The sequence below is a fragment of the Alligator sinensis genome, unplaced genomic scaffold (genome assembly GCF_000455745.1).
Source record: "Alligator sinensis unplaced genomic scaffold, ASM45574v1 scaffold516_1, whole genome shotgun sequence".
Lineage (NCBI taxonomy): Eukaryota > Metazoa > Chordata > Crocodylia > Alligatoridae > Alligator > Alligator sinensis.
The window spans coordinates 3,300,531-3,314,050 of record NW_005841957.1 but is presented as its reverse complement, the minus strand read 5'-3'; the positions used below and the strand labels follow the sequence as shown (position 1 = coordinate 3,314,050).

The 13,520-nt window shown below is 43.5% G+C and overlaps 2 protein-coding genes across 5 annotated transcripts in view; one reads left to right on the top strand and one right to left on the bottom strand.

Annotated features, from left to right (window-relative positions):
* LOC102380243 (phosphoribosylaminoimidazole carboxylase and phosphoribosylaminoimidazolesuccinocarboxamide synthase) overlaps positions 1-13,520 on the top strand; it is a 71,967-nt gene that overhangs the window by 28,976 nt on the left and 29,471 nt on the right. For all 3 annotated transcript variants that reach the window (XM_025200153.1, XM_025200154.1, XM_025200155.1), the window contains 4 exons: positions 6,626-6,697; positions 7,855-8,256; positions 9,180-9,245; positions 12,284-12,471. In XM_025200153.1, coding sequence (XP_025055938.1) covers positions 6,626-6,697; positions 7,855-8,256; positions 9,180-9,245; positions 12,284-12,471 — 728 coding nt within the window. The remainder of the gene's footprint in view (positions 1-6,625; positions 6,698-7,854; positions 8,257-9,179; positions 9,246-12,283; positions 12,472-13,520) is intronic.
* Positions 1-13,520, bottom strand: part of PPAT (phosphoribosyl pyrophosphate amidotransferase) — an 83,327-nt gene that overhangs the window by 59,189 nt on the left and 10,618 nt on the right. The window lies entirely within an intron of this gene.

The window sequence follows — 13,520 nt, the reverse complement described above, 5'->3', positions numbered from 1 at the left end:
AGAGACCTTCTTGAGCAAGTCTGCAGACAGCGTAAAACTGGAAAGGACTGCAAACATAGTGGAGGAAAGGAGTAAGTTCAGAAGGGTCTTAACAGATTGGAGAGCTGGGCTAGAAACAGCAAGATAATAATTGCAAGTTACAATACCTAGGGAAGAATAATCAAAAGCACAAACACATAATGGATAGGGATCTACCTAAATCATACCAGAAGTATGCTGTGCAGTAGCTCCTTTAATTTTGCTCGTCTTGCCTCTCCGCCTCCCCCACCTCCCAGTGCTGCTGATTGGCCAAGGGATCCTGTGATCAGCCAGGAGGCAAAAAACACGGTTTTAAATATGCCATTGTTTTTGCCTCCTGTCAAAAATAGCGTGGGGAGAGCCTCCCCATCCCACTACTGAAGTCACAGTTCTGCAGACTCTGTGGGTCATAGGTTGCCAACCCCTGAGTTAAGGTGTTCTCTGATGTTTATGGGCATTGTGCAAGAGGAGTTTTTGTGCAGTGTTAAGAATAGGTAAGAGAAACACCTATGTAGGATGATTTAGATAAAGGTGATTATGCTCTGAACAAGGGGCTGGACTAGATCAGGAATGGCCAACATGCAGACATGTGCCACAGGTGGCAGAAACAGCAGCTGTGTGGCATGCAGCAGATCAGGGAGGGGACAAGCAGCACAATAGCAGATACAGAAGAAAGCAGAACAGCAGAAAGAACAGGGTGAGGAGCAGAAAGCAGAGTAAGCAAAGGATAAACTCTGGAGTAGCATTTGGGGAGGATGCAGGGCTAATTTACAGCCATAAAGGCTGACCCCCACTGCAGTAGATGACCTCCTGAAGTCCCTTCTTACTTTTCTATGATTCTAGGTCAGAGGCATCTAAGATATGGCCCATGGGCCAGATCCAGCCCAACAGATTCAATAGGGCCTGCAAACAGGTGGCCATCAACTCAATGGATCTGGCCTATGGGTGGCTGGTGGCTCCAGCTGCCACATGGTGCTAGGTAGATGAGTGGGACTACTTCCACCCAACAGCTCTAGGTTTTGACATGGTGGCATCAGCTGTGGACCCCGACGGGGGCTTCCACCACAATGGACAGGCAGCAGCAGCTGCAGACACCACCAGCAGGTCCAAAAGCCCTGATACAGAACCTGCTGGCAGCATCCACAGTTGATGCTGCCAGCCTCTGGCATGGTAGAAGCTCTTGCCTAGAGCCCCAACCTGGAACCTGCTAGCACCTTCAGCTGCAGACCCAGGCAGGAACTTCTATCATATTGGGCAGGCAGCAGCATCAGCTGTGGACAGTGCAGGCAGGTTCTGTATCAGGGCTCTGGAACCTGCTGGCTGTTCTCACAGCTGATGCCACCACCTGCCCACCATGGCAGACAGCTGAGCATCATGGCTCCCGCTGAACTCTCTGGCTAAGGGGAGGGGGAGAACCAACCCTCAACAGGTCACCAGAATTAAGTGTCCCTCCAGCTGATACCACTGCCCACCTTCGTTGTAGGTGCATCTTTAAAAAATAAAGCACAAAAGCACCACAAAAGACTATATACAGCATGTTCTCACATACAACATGCCCTGGAATAAGATATGCATCTTGTTATTGAAAGGATGAAGGGAGAAAAAATATTTTTTCTTTTAGTAACTGAATGACAGCAACTAGAGCAATGAGTAGGCTCAGATTTCTATTCCTGTGGATTGTGAGCATATTTACTTTCATTTTTACCTAGTAAGTGGCCAAAACTGCTCTTACTGTACTTCTTGAATACAATGCACACTAAAATTTTCCCCAAAAACTAGCTTCTAGAAACAGTGCTTGTTGTATGCAAGAATCAAAAAAATTAAGGTTGGAAGGGACCTCAGGAGGTCATCTACTCCCACCCCCCTGCTCAAAGCAGGAACCCCACCTATATCATCCCAGCCAAGCCTTTTTCAAGCCATGTCTTAAAAACCTCCAAGGATGGAGATTCCACAGCCTCTCTGTGTAGCCTGTGCCAGTGCCTTATTAGCCTCACAGTAAAAAAGTTTTTCCTAAAATCTAACCTAAACTTCCCTTGCTGCAACTTGAGACCATTGCTCCTTTTTCTGTCATCTGCCACCACTGAGAACAGTCTAACACCATCCTTTTTGGAACACTCTTCAATTAGCTGAAGGCTGCTATTAAATCCCCACCCAGTCTTCCCTTCTCCAAACTAAATAAGCCCAGTTCCCTTAGCCTTTCCTCATAAGCAGGGATCCTGGTTTTCTGTTTCCCACGGAAAAACAGAGAAAACAGCTTGACATTGCTGACGTGGTGCGTGTGGGAAGAGGAGTAGCCATGTGCCCCTCGGGACAGGATGAGCCCAGCCAGAGCAGCAGGGGCTCAGCTGCACTTTCCCCCTACCTGCGCCGGTCAGCCCTGAGCAGCACATGGCTCCCCCGCCACCTCTGCTGGCTGGTGCCGACCTGGGCAGGTCTGTACCATCTGGAGCAGCACGCAGCTGAAGCCGGATTCCCACGTGCTGCTGGGGCTGGGAAGAGCCTGACCGGGTCGGCACCAGCCAGCAGAAGCGGCGGTGGAGCCATATGCCGCTTGGGATGGGATAGGACGAGCCCGGCTGGAGCGGCAGGGGCTTAGCTGCATCTTCCCCCTGTCTGCGCCCGTCAGTCCTGAGTGGCATACGATTCCGCTGCCACTTGCTAACCCGGCCGGGCTCCTCCCATCCCCAGTAGCACGTGGGAAGCCAGCTTCAGCTGCATGCTGCTCCAGATGGGACAGACCTGCCTGAGTCAGCACCAGCCAGTAGAAGCCACGGCGGAGCCGTGTGCCGCTCGGGACTGACCAGTGCAGGTAGGGGGAAAGTGCAGCTGAGCCCCTGCTCCTCTGGCTGGGCTCATCCTGAGGTTCATTTCATGTTTGTAAAATGCTTGGAGTGCCCCACATAGATGTACTGCATAGAAATGCAAAATATATTTTGACTTATTTGGTTGGCACCTTGGGCTGAGATTTTCAAAGCTGAGTCAAAAGGCCAACTTCCATTAAAATGAATAGGATTTAGAGGGCTCCAAATCTTTTGTGACAACTTTGTAACATGCCTATCTACCCCTTTTTGCAAATCTCAGCCATAGTTTGGAAGCTCAGCCAAAGAACATAAGAGCTTCTGAACATAAGAGCATAAAAAGTACCATGCTTGGTCAGCCCCATGGTCCATCTAGCTCAGTATCCTGTCCTGAACAGTGGCAGAGGTGGATGCTATAAAGGGAGAGTTTTGAACTGGTTATTTAGACCCATTTCATTGTCACTTCCTGCAACTTCACTGTTGTCAAAGGTCACGTGACATCACTTCTTGATGCGATACCACTTCCTGTGAGGTCTTTGAATATGGCTCTCTGGCCCACCGGGTGATAAAAAGTTCGTGATCCGGCCCCACATTCAAAAAGGTTGGACACCCCTGCTCTAAGGTGTAGCAATCTGTGAGCATGCCGCTTCGGTCCATGAGCACACTGCTTTGGTCTGTTCCCGTTAATAGCATAACAAACATATGACCACTTGAATAGTAATTGAGTCCTGCTTAAGCACTCTTACGTATTGTTTGAATAAGCCTGGGGGCGCTGTGCAACGTGTCTCAAGGACAGCAGCAAGGTATTGTGTTTATGGGGTATTATACATTCATGAACAGATTTAAGAGTTAAAATTGTCAGTTGTCACAAACAGCTGGAGGGTTAGGTCAGATTCCCCTCATGCAACATTAGATACCAGCATAACCTCAATAATTGAGTGTGTATTGATGAAGAAACTCCTATAGGTACTTACATTTTAAATTAAATATCTTTACCCAAACATTGTGCCAAAGAAAAGTAAAATAAAGAAAGCAGTAAAAGAGTTCTGTGCACCACTAGAAGTCATGTGAACTGCTTACATGCAATAGTTTATTTCTATGGTGTTTATAGGCCCATATCTTCTTTTCATCTATGCCTTTGCAAATCAGCAGTGACTTAATTGAAAAATAGAAACTTACCGTGGTGTAAAACTTGTATGAGAAGGAAATCACATGCAGGGCTGGCCCACAATCTTTGGGGACCCCCTGCAGGATGTAATTCTGGGCACCCCTGATCCCTCCTCAGGGCCGGGGTGGAGCCACGAACTCCTCCCCTACTTGGCCGGTAACTAAGTGAATGTCCTGGCACACCAGATGCAGCGGAAGAGGCGGCAGCCAGAATTTCAGGCCGCAACGAGGTAAAAACAAAAACAAAAACAGCCAGAGCAATTCCTCAGCGCCACAAGGAAGCACTCTCCAGGCAAACTTCTGCAGGTGGAAATAAATATTTCTGCCAGAGGGTCACAAGCTTCCAGGTTCCACTTCCCTGGAAATCCATGTCCTCTCCCTTTTCTAGTGCTGCCTCTGGCAGTCCTTCCTCCAGTCTTAGAGGTGTCCTCCAGTACTGGTTTGATGAAGGCCTTCTGGTGGAGGATACTTTAGAGCCTTGCCTATAGCTCTCTTGCCTACTCCCTGAGGGACATTACCAGAAGGCACCACTCACATTGCAAGCACTCCCCCACCTGTCACTGGAGGGAGGGAACCTGCAAGCTGTAGTCTCCATAGCAGCAAACCCAGGCCTGGGTGGAAGCCTCGACAGTGAGCAGTCCTACCTGGACAGACACCTCACAGTGCAAATGGAGGAAGAGCTGGCAGTGGCTCTGGCATTGCAATGTCCTCCAGCCATTTCTCTTGGTCTCAATCTACTGCCTCTCTTCCGCTGCCCCTCTTTCCAAGCAGACCTCCCCAGCAAACTCCCCTGTTAGCTGGCCTATTCACTGGTTTGCTGCTTCTCTGCCCTGCTTCCTCTCACCAAGCTTACCGTGAAGACGGGTGAGAGAGAATTTCCAGACAAGCTCCCTAGTGAACTCCCCCTTGCTTAGGACTCTAGTTAGTCAATGGGGCTTAAGTACAAGTCTAACTCCTCAGTTTTAGGTCCTTATATTAAAAATATGTAGGTTAGGTAGCTATTTTTAATTAAAGAAAGAGCTTATCTTGAAAGTCCCCTTTCAAGAGGGGGGTACGGCAAACTGATCTGGGAATTGACTTGCAAACTGCTTGCAAACTGTCACTGTTCACTGTCCCACACTCCCTGGTGGAAGACTCCTTTTATACTCGGCTGGGCATGGGTATACCCACTCGTTAGGGCTTTTGTGAAACACAGGCAGCAATCACCTAGCAATCACTCAGCTAGCAGCAGTCCCAGCTGCTCAGAGCACAAGACCAAGCACACAGACCACCAAACAGACAAGGTTCTTTGGGTGAATCTGATATCTTTTATTAGACCAACTTAAACAGTTGGAAAACAATTTTTAAGCAAGCTTGCAGGTTCAAAAACCCTTTATCAGGCTAAGGAAGTTTCAGCAGTTGGTGTGTGCTCTTCCTGGATGGAATGAAAAGTCAAGAAGCCAGAGGCTGGGCTGGTCTGCATACAAGACAGGCAGTCAGTGAAGATATAGATTGAGAAGTCAGTGGGTGAGAGACAGGCAGGGGGCTGGGGGGAGAGAAGGGGGATGAATAGTGGAGAAGTACCTGGGGAGTCAGATGTTAGACAGGTTATAACGTGTAATAAAAGATATCAGATTCACCCAAAGAACTTTGTCTGCCTATGTCCTTAGACCAGGGGCGGGCAAAATGTGGCCTGGGGGCCAGATCCGGCCCACCAGGCTATTCTATCTGGCCCGTGGGGCTCCTAAAAAATTTAGAAAATTAATATTAATCTGCCCTGGGCTGCCTGTCATGTGGCCCTCGATGGCTTGCCAAGACTTAGAAAGCAGCCCTTTGCCCAAAATAATTGCCCGCCCCTGCCTTAGACCAACACGGCTACAACCTACAGCCCACCAAACAAGTACTCAATGAACCAAATACACAGGCAGCTCTGACTCATTTATCTTTCTAGAGATGGATCCGGTGCCTAATGCCTAGGCTTCCTCTTCCTCTTCCCCTCCTCCAGGTCCCAGCAAACTGCTTGCAAACTGGGCTGTTTGCTGTCCCTGCTCACTTTTGTTTCTACTAGGCTTTTCACAATGAAGACACTGTGAAAACGTAGTCTGAAGTGCCTCAAAATCTTTAATATACCAATAGTCAGTCATGAAACACTTGTAGGATGGGGAAGTACCATTATCCCTTCTGTACAAATGGAGAACTTAGGCACAGAGAAATTTGCCAAAGACTGCAGTGGAGTAGAGTCGGAAACCAAGTTCCCATGCTAGTGGCCTACCCTAGACTGTTCTTGTCTAACCAACACATTTCAATCTTTACACTTCTAATATATTATCATAGGGCCTGCTAATTGTGATTTAACAAAATCCCCACTTCTGTGCTAAGCAGTTCTCTCATGCATCTTCATACTGGTATTTACATTATATTAATAAATATTTGTGTTGCAGTATTTTGTGCTGCCACGTGTTGGGGAGATAAATATCTGAGTTTTAATTCTAATTTATTATAGAGGAGGGAGGGAAAATAAAACTGGAGGCAGCTGGAAGTAACTTTACATGGTTTGTAGTCATTTTAATTGAAATAGATATTGTGGCACTGGGTAAGGTGGGGAGAATATAAACATTTTACATCTCTAAATAGACTTAATGTAAAACTGCATTTTCTAATAGATGATGATTCTGTAAGCACTACCTCAGAGGATATACCTGGTCCATCAGTAGCAAAGCAGAGAGTTGGGACAGGTAAGTGTCCAGTTTCATACACACCTCAGTTTAAAAGGAGAATAAGTGATTTCAATCTCAGTAACCCCAGGGAGAGTCCGAAAGAGTTTACCTGAAAGTCTGTAAATTTAAACTACTGTTACTTCTTGTCACCCACATCAATCCAGCTTTTAGTGAAAGTGAACTAGTTGACCATGGGTGACAATCTTTTAGCTACCAAAACACTTATCTTGACAATATACAAGTGATACTAGTATGTGCTTAACTGAAAGCATAATTAGTTTCATTGAAGTCAAATGGACTAATCACATGCCTGCAGTTAGGCATGCACTTATGTAATATGCTGCAATCATAAGTTTCTTGAAAATGTATTATTTCCCATTCCTGCTGAAGTACTAGTAAAATCCTGTTATCCATCTTTAATTACAGATATTTAAATGAATCAGCTCTCTAAAATCTGTTTCATACTTTAGCTACTTTGGCTCAGTTATTTTTTAAAAGTTCCTGTAATGGTTTTCATCCCCATCTCAGGTCTGTAACTACACCATATTATGTTAAACTTGTATTTAGAAAATTACACTAATACTCCCTATCTGATAATAAGGTCCACATTTTTTTTAATTAGTCTATAAATTTCCCAAGCACTTGAAAAAAATATATTTCTCTTGGTATGCCAGATCATACTCTGATACCCAGTTCACGAGTATGATCACCATCTATATACAGCAGTCAATGAGCAAAATGCTAATCTGGAACCATTTTCATCTTTAAACATGCTAGTATTCATGTTGGCATTTCCTTTTCTACTTGTAAAGAATACTTAAGAGCATTTTTCTTCTCATCATTGATAATAAAAATTGCTGTTTCAGGTTGTACTCTATTGCTATTCTCTGCAGAGTATTTGGATACAAAAGTTGTAAAATTAATAAGAAGGTGCAATAATTGATAGAAAACCAGAAATCTCAATGCCTTCAGGAGGTCAAACAGAGAAACAAAACACTGTACTATATACATGACTAAAGTGCATATTTTCGTAGATCACAATTTTTTATGGCAGACTATCCAGAGATTAATGGTTATTTGCTCTCCATTTCATTAAAATTAATGTTACCTACAATATGTTCTCATTTCTGGCTGTTCAGCAATACTCATTTATTGTTTTATTCATGTTTTTTCAGACAATCAAATTCCCTTGGATGATGCACAGAGTCACTTTAGAGTTATTACAGTTACTGATACGGGTGCAGGAAAACACTGGAGTGATAATGAAGTCAGAGCTCTGATAAGCATATGGTCAGATGAGAAAATTCAACAAATGCTTGAAGGAGCAACAAGAAACAAGGACATTTTTGAGGAGATTGCCAGAAGGCTAATGAAATGTGGAATAGATAGAGACTGGAAGCAGTGTCGCACTAAGTACAAGAACTTGAAATACGAATATCGGGCACTGCAGAAAGAAAATGATCATCTCGGTAATCCCAGAAGAAAGATGAGGTTTTATGATGAAGTTGATTCTATCTTAAGAAGACAACCTCTAAATTCAGCTAGCTGGGAATGTGAAAGCTCTAATCTCATATCAGGTACTAAGAACAGCACAGTGAGCTCAGTCTTTTTAAATTAAATGATAGTTGCTCTTTTACCTACAAGGGAACATAGTGCTAGAGAAGACAAAGAAAGGGTACCTTAGAATCTGTGCTGCAAAAATAAACCAGCAATAGTCAGTGAAGAAACTGTCCTGATATTTAAGGAGAAAAAGCAGAGATGTCAGAAATGGTCATTAAGATGTATAGGTTTGCTTTCAACAAAGTGTAAAACTTCAGTTAATTACAACATGAGAAATGGAAATAAGGTGAAATGACAGGTTGTAGAGATAATCAAACAGGCTTGTAAAATATGCATAAAGAACTGCAAAGGCAGAAACAAAAGGAATCACAGGACATTACATTACCGAAGCATAATACAGAGGAAACAATAGGGACCCTGTTTCGATGTGATATTATATTCAATGCTCCCCATTAACTTGATGCAAAGGGTATCACGATAAATATCTGTGCCTTGGACTTTATTTAGTGGATGTTGCATATTATACATAACCTCAAAAACCTTCAATTAATTTCAAGTTACCTTTATTATTAAAAAATATAATAATATATATTGCTTTCATTTTGGTACTGTAACATGGTCCCAACAAACTGGCAATAAACACTACCATGCCATTATCTGACACTGTGATGAAGTCAGTACTGTAATGAAGTGACAGTACTGTGTTTTTGTCAGCACCAGCAAGGTGCAATGACATGAGATGCTCATCTGATTCTGGATTTGAGAGTATAAACACACTTTCTAATACTACCTAATCAGATCAGAAGATCACTTTTGCTCTAAATTGCCTTCTTCAACCTATTTATTCATATATTATAAAGTTTTGTTTGCACATCTGTTCTTTTTGAGCACCACTGCAGAATATTATTCACACAATACTTTTCCCCCTCCCTTTTATAAGATTCAGTGGGAGATGTTACTGCAAACATAGGACCCTTGGGTATCAAGAGAAAAGCGTCTGATGATGGTAAGACTTTCTTGCCTTTTTGGAGGTATTCATGAACTGTTGCAGAGTTAAATGCCAGGTGTAAGTTTAAACATGCTATTACTTATTTGGCTAATTGCGAAATTTATTCAGGGTCTAGGAAAAAAAAAACACCTGTGATTTATTTCATAGATTCACAGAAGTAGGGTCGGAAGGGACCTTGTAGATCATCAAGTCCGACCCCCTGCCCTGGGCAGGAGAGAAAACCGGGCTCAAATGACCCCAGCCAGGTAGACATCAGGCTTCCTCTTAAAGACCCCCAGGGTAGGAGTCATCACCACTTCCCTTGGAAGTTGGTTCCAGATCCTAGCCGCCCTGACTGTGAAGTAGTGCCTTCGGATGTCTAGTCTAAACCTACTCTCTAGCAATTTCTGGCCGTTATTCCTTGTTACCCCAGGGGGCGCTAGGGGGAAAAGGGTCTCTCCCAAACCCTGCTGGTCCCCCCTGGCGAGTTTATAGACGGCCACCAGGTCCCCCTTCAGCCTTCCCTTGCAAAGGCTGAACAGGTTAAGGTCCTGTAGCCTCTCTTCGTAGGGTCTGCCCTGCTGTCCCTGGATCATGTGGGTGGGCCCTCCTCTGGACCCTCTCAATGTTGTCCACACCCCTCTTGAAGTGGGGTGCCCAGAACTGAACACAGTACTCCAGCTGCAGCCTGACCAGTGTCACATAGACAGTGTTGCATTTATTCCAGTGCTTGCTAAAAGTGAGGGAAATGTAGCATTATCAGCAGAATAATCTACTAGAAATTTAAAACAAAAATAGAACTAAGAAGAGAATACTTCAGAAATTTCAGGCATCAGGAGAAAAAAAACCCCCAACAATCCCCCACCACACACTTAGTGGAGGTGTTTAATACCATATTAGAAATTGTGGAAATACAAATAGGATACCTATATTTAGAGAGAAAAAGACTAAAGGAAGACATCAGAGTAGTACCAGCCTGTAAATCTTACATTCACAGCAAATAAATTTTAATTGCACTACCTATGGGTGCACCGATAGAGATTTTTTGGGGCTGATACCAATAGCCGATTTTTAAGGAAGCATATCTGCCAATACTGATATGATTTCTGAGACACAGCTCCTCAGCTTGAAGAGCTGTGTCCAGCTGGTAAATCTGGTGTGGTGGAAGGGGAGGGAAGGAGTGTAAGGGGGGGGGTGCAGATCAAGGCCTCTACAGTGAGGGAGGGAATGGGGCAGGCGTGTGCCCTTGGATCTGCCCAGTCAGGAAGATCCCGGCCCCAGCCTGCCCTGCCCTGCCCCGCACAGGTCTGGAGGCACATGCCACCCACCCCGTACCCTCCCAATTGAGCAGCGGGAGCTGCCAGACAAGCACCAGACAAGCCATGCACAGCAGCCCCTTCCTCACCATGGGGGCCTTGATCTGTCCCCCCCACACCCCCCCCCCCTCCCCTTCCACCACACCAGACTTACCAGCTGCACACAACACTCTACGCTGCTGGCTCTGCTCCTCACTACCTATGTGCTGAGCTGAGGCTGCACACAGGCATTTATCAGACAAATTAATCAGCCACATCGGGCTGATTTCCAATACACAAATTTTTCTTCATATTGGTGCCGATCCGATATTGCACCAATGTACTGGTGCACCTCTAGCACTATCACTGACAAAGGGAAACACTCAACGGGTAAGAGAATGGTGTATTAGCCTGGGCCTCTCTTCCTGTTAAGCTTATACTGGCATTTTTTTAGGAAGTTATTAATGGAGAAATATGGAGCTTAAACAAAATACATGCTTGGACATCAAGGAATCTTTCAGCACAGTATCAAACCGAGCTAACAAAACAGTGACAGCAAGATCTGAATGGCTACAAAATGGATTGGTTATTTTTGTGCATAAATAATGACTTGTTGGGAGGGGAGCAAGCATCAAATAGTTTATAGTGATGGACTTAGCGACTGCATGAGCAGAAAAACATTATATGCTATGTATAAATTAACAAACAACTGTCTTTATTTGTGACCAAACAAGTTATATTGATATGTAAGTTGTTATAAAGAATTTAAGATACTGATCAGAGAAAAGCTGAATACATAGGATTCCATTTTATTTTCATGATTAGGTCAATGTTGGGCAGCTCCTAGAATGCACCAAACAGGTAGTTATGTAGAGAGGCACAGAGCACAAAAATCAGAAAAGGTATTTATTATCATGATCATTCCTGGACTATCACATGACTATCATATTCCAGAAAGGAAATCAAGATACTGGAAAGAGGTCAAAAGGAAGGACAACAATTTAGAAATTGGGAAAGGCAAAGAATGGAAAAGAAAACCTGAATTGTTTTAATCAATCACTAAAAAGGATCACTCACTCACTCAACTGAGGGCAAACTGCTCAAAGGGGAGACGTTGTTAAGAGTTATGGAAAGTATAAAACTAAGCAATTTCCATTTATCATCAATGTATATATGTAGCTTAAAGACAAAACTTGTTAGTGGGAAGTCAAAAGGTATGACTGTGATAGTATCAGGAGATATTATAAGAAGTCAGTCAATTTCTGTCCTGTTGACCCTGGTATAAATGATTCGCATACATCAGGCAATTCTGTGTCCTACCAGTAGGTTAGGACAAGCAAATAACAGCATTTGGAAAAAAACATGCGCCAAAAGTTAGAGCAGTTGTTCTCAACTTTTTTAGACTCACCCCTCCTCCCAACTTTAGACTCACGGTTCCCCTCAGAAAGTGCTGGGTTTTAGTTCTCACTCATTTTTTGACTACAGAAAAAAGAGCAATTTGTCAATTTCAAAGAACTCAGAATAACCACAACAGGTAAGAATGTTTTTAAAACTATGATTCCTATTTGAAATTTCTGGGTTTATCTTGAACCATGCTTGCCCACCTGACAGTGCTAACATTGTGTGGCACTCCATGAAAAGATCTCAAGGGACCCTGGTTGAGAATCACCAATTTAAAGTAATGCAGCATAGGTTTCCTTTGTTGATTCTGGCTTTACCAAACTACACCTTTCTTCTAACACTCTGTGCTTTTCTCTACAGGGCCAAACATTCCTCATAAGAGGAGTGCTTCTGAAACCACCGTAGTCCAATTTCCGAGAATTCTAACAGAGAGAGGACATACAGCAACAGAAGGCAAAAAATCACTTTTAGAAAGGCTTTGTAAACAGGAGGAAATGCCAGACATCAAGAGAACGCAACTGTATGGTAATCCATCATCCATACCACAGGTTGGTTTAATTAACTTTCTAAATTAGCATGCAAAGAAATTTTCACAGATGATAAAAGGGAATGTAGACTATTTGTATCAGTGCTCAGTGGTTTCCCTACCACATTTTTTGTGCTCAACTCAGTTAAAACTAGAGCCAGAATAGGTTCTCAGTCCTTCTCTTGATAGTATGCTACAGCATTAGACTTAACTAAAAGAAAATTTCACCCTGATAAAGCAAAGGAAAATTTCTGCTTGAATTTCATCTCATCACTTCTAATGACCCCTTCTTTGACAGTTGTGAGTTACTGTATCTCCTTGTATTCAAAACCTTCCCACAGAAATAGGTGGGCAATGTGCAGCACGCAGGCGAAAAATGGCACATGCAGCCTTTGTGTGGCAGACCAGGGAGGAGAGGGGCAGCACAGCAGCAGACAGGGCAGGGAGTGGAAAGCAGAGCAGCAGATTGAAGAGTGGAAGAGAATTAGAGAGAGAATGCAGGGCTAATTTGTGGCAGCCTGGGCTAAGGGTCAGCACAGATATTTTTTTAATAAAGAGGTAGTGAAAATGTAAGATGCATCCAAAATTAAAATTAATCCACTCCTCTTGACACAGGACAGTGATAAACATCTTAGAAATAGCTAAGAATTATTATTCCTCTCAATCCCTTAATACAACTGTTGCTTCTCCTGACCTTCACCACTATTATTAGTTAGAACAACTTTGCATCACCAGTAAACTTAACTAAGCTGTTGCCTATTGCTTTCTCCTACATATTAGTATGTATACCGAATATGGATTTTAATGTATTAAAACTTGTATCCCATAAGAGACCCAAGACAGCTTTTATTAATCTCTCTACACTTCAATAAGCAAACATTCTCTAAGATTCCTATAATTTAGCCAGTTTTCAATCCTTAGTAAGATTTGGCTTAGATTTAATAGGCGATTTAAGGTTCTGGATTCCATGCCAAGAACCAGTGTTAGGCATTTTTGGCTTGTTAGATAATGCATGTTGTAGGGATGTCATAATACAACAGAGGCAGGAAGCCCTGGCATCCTAAAGCACAA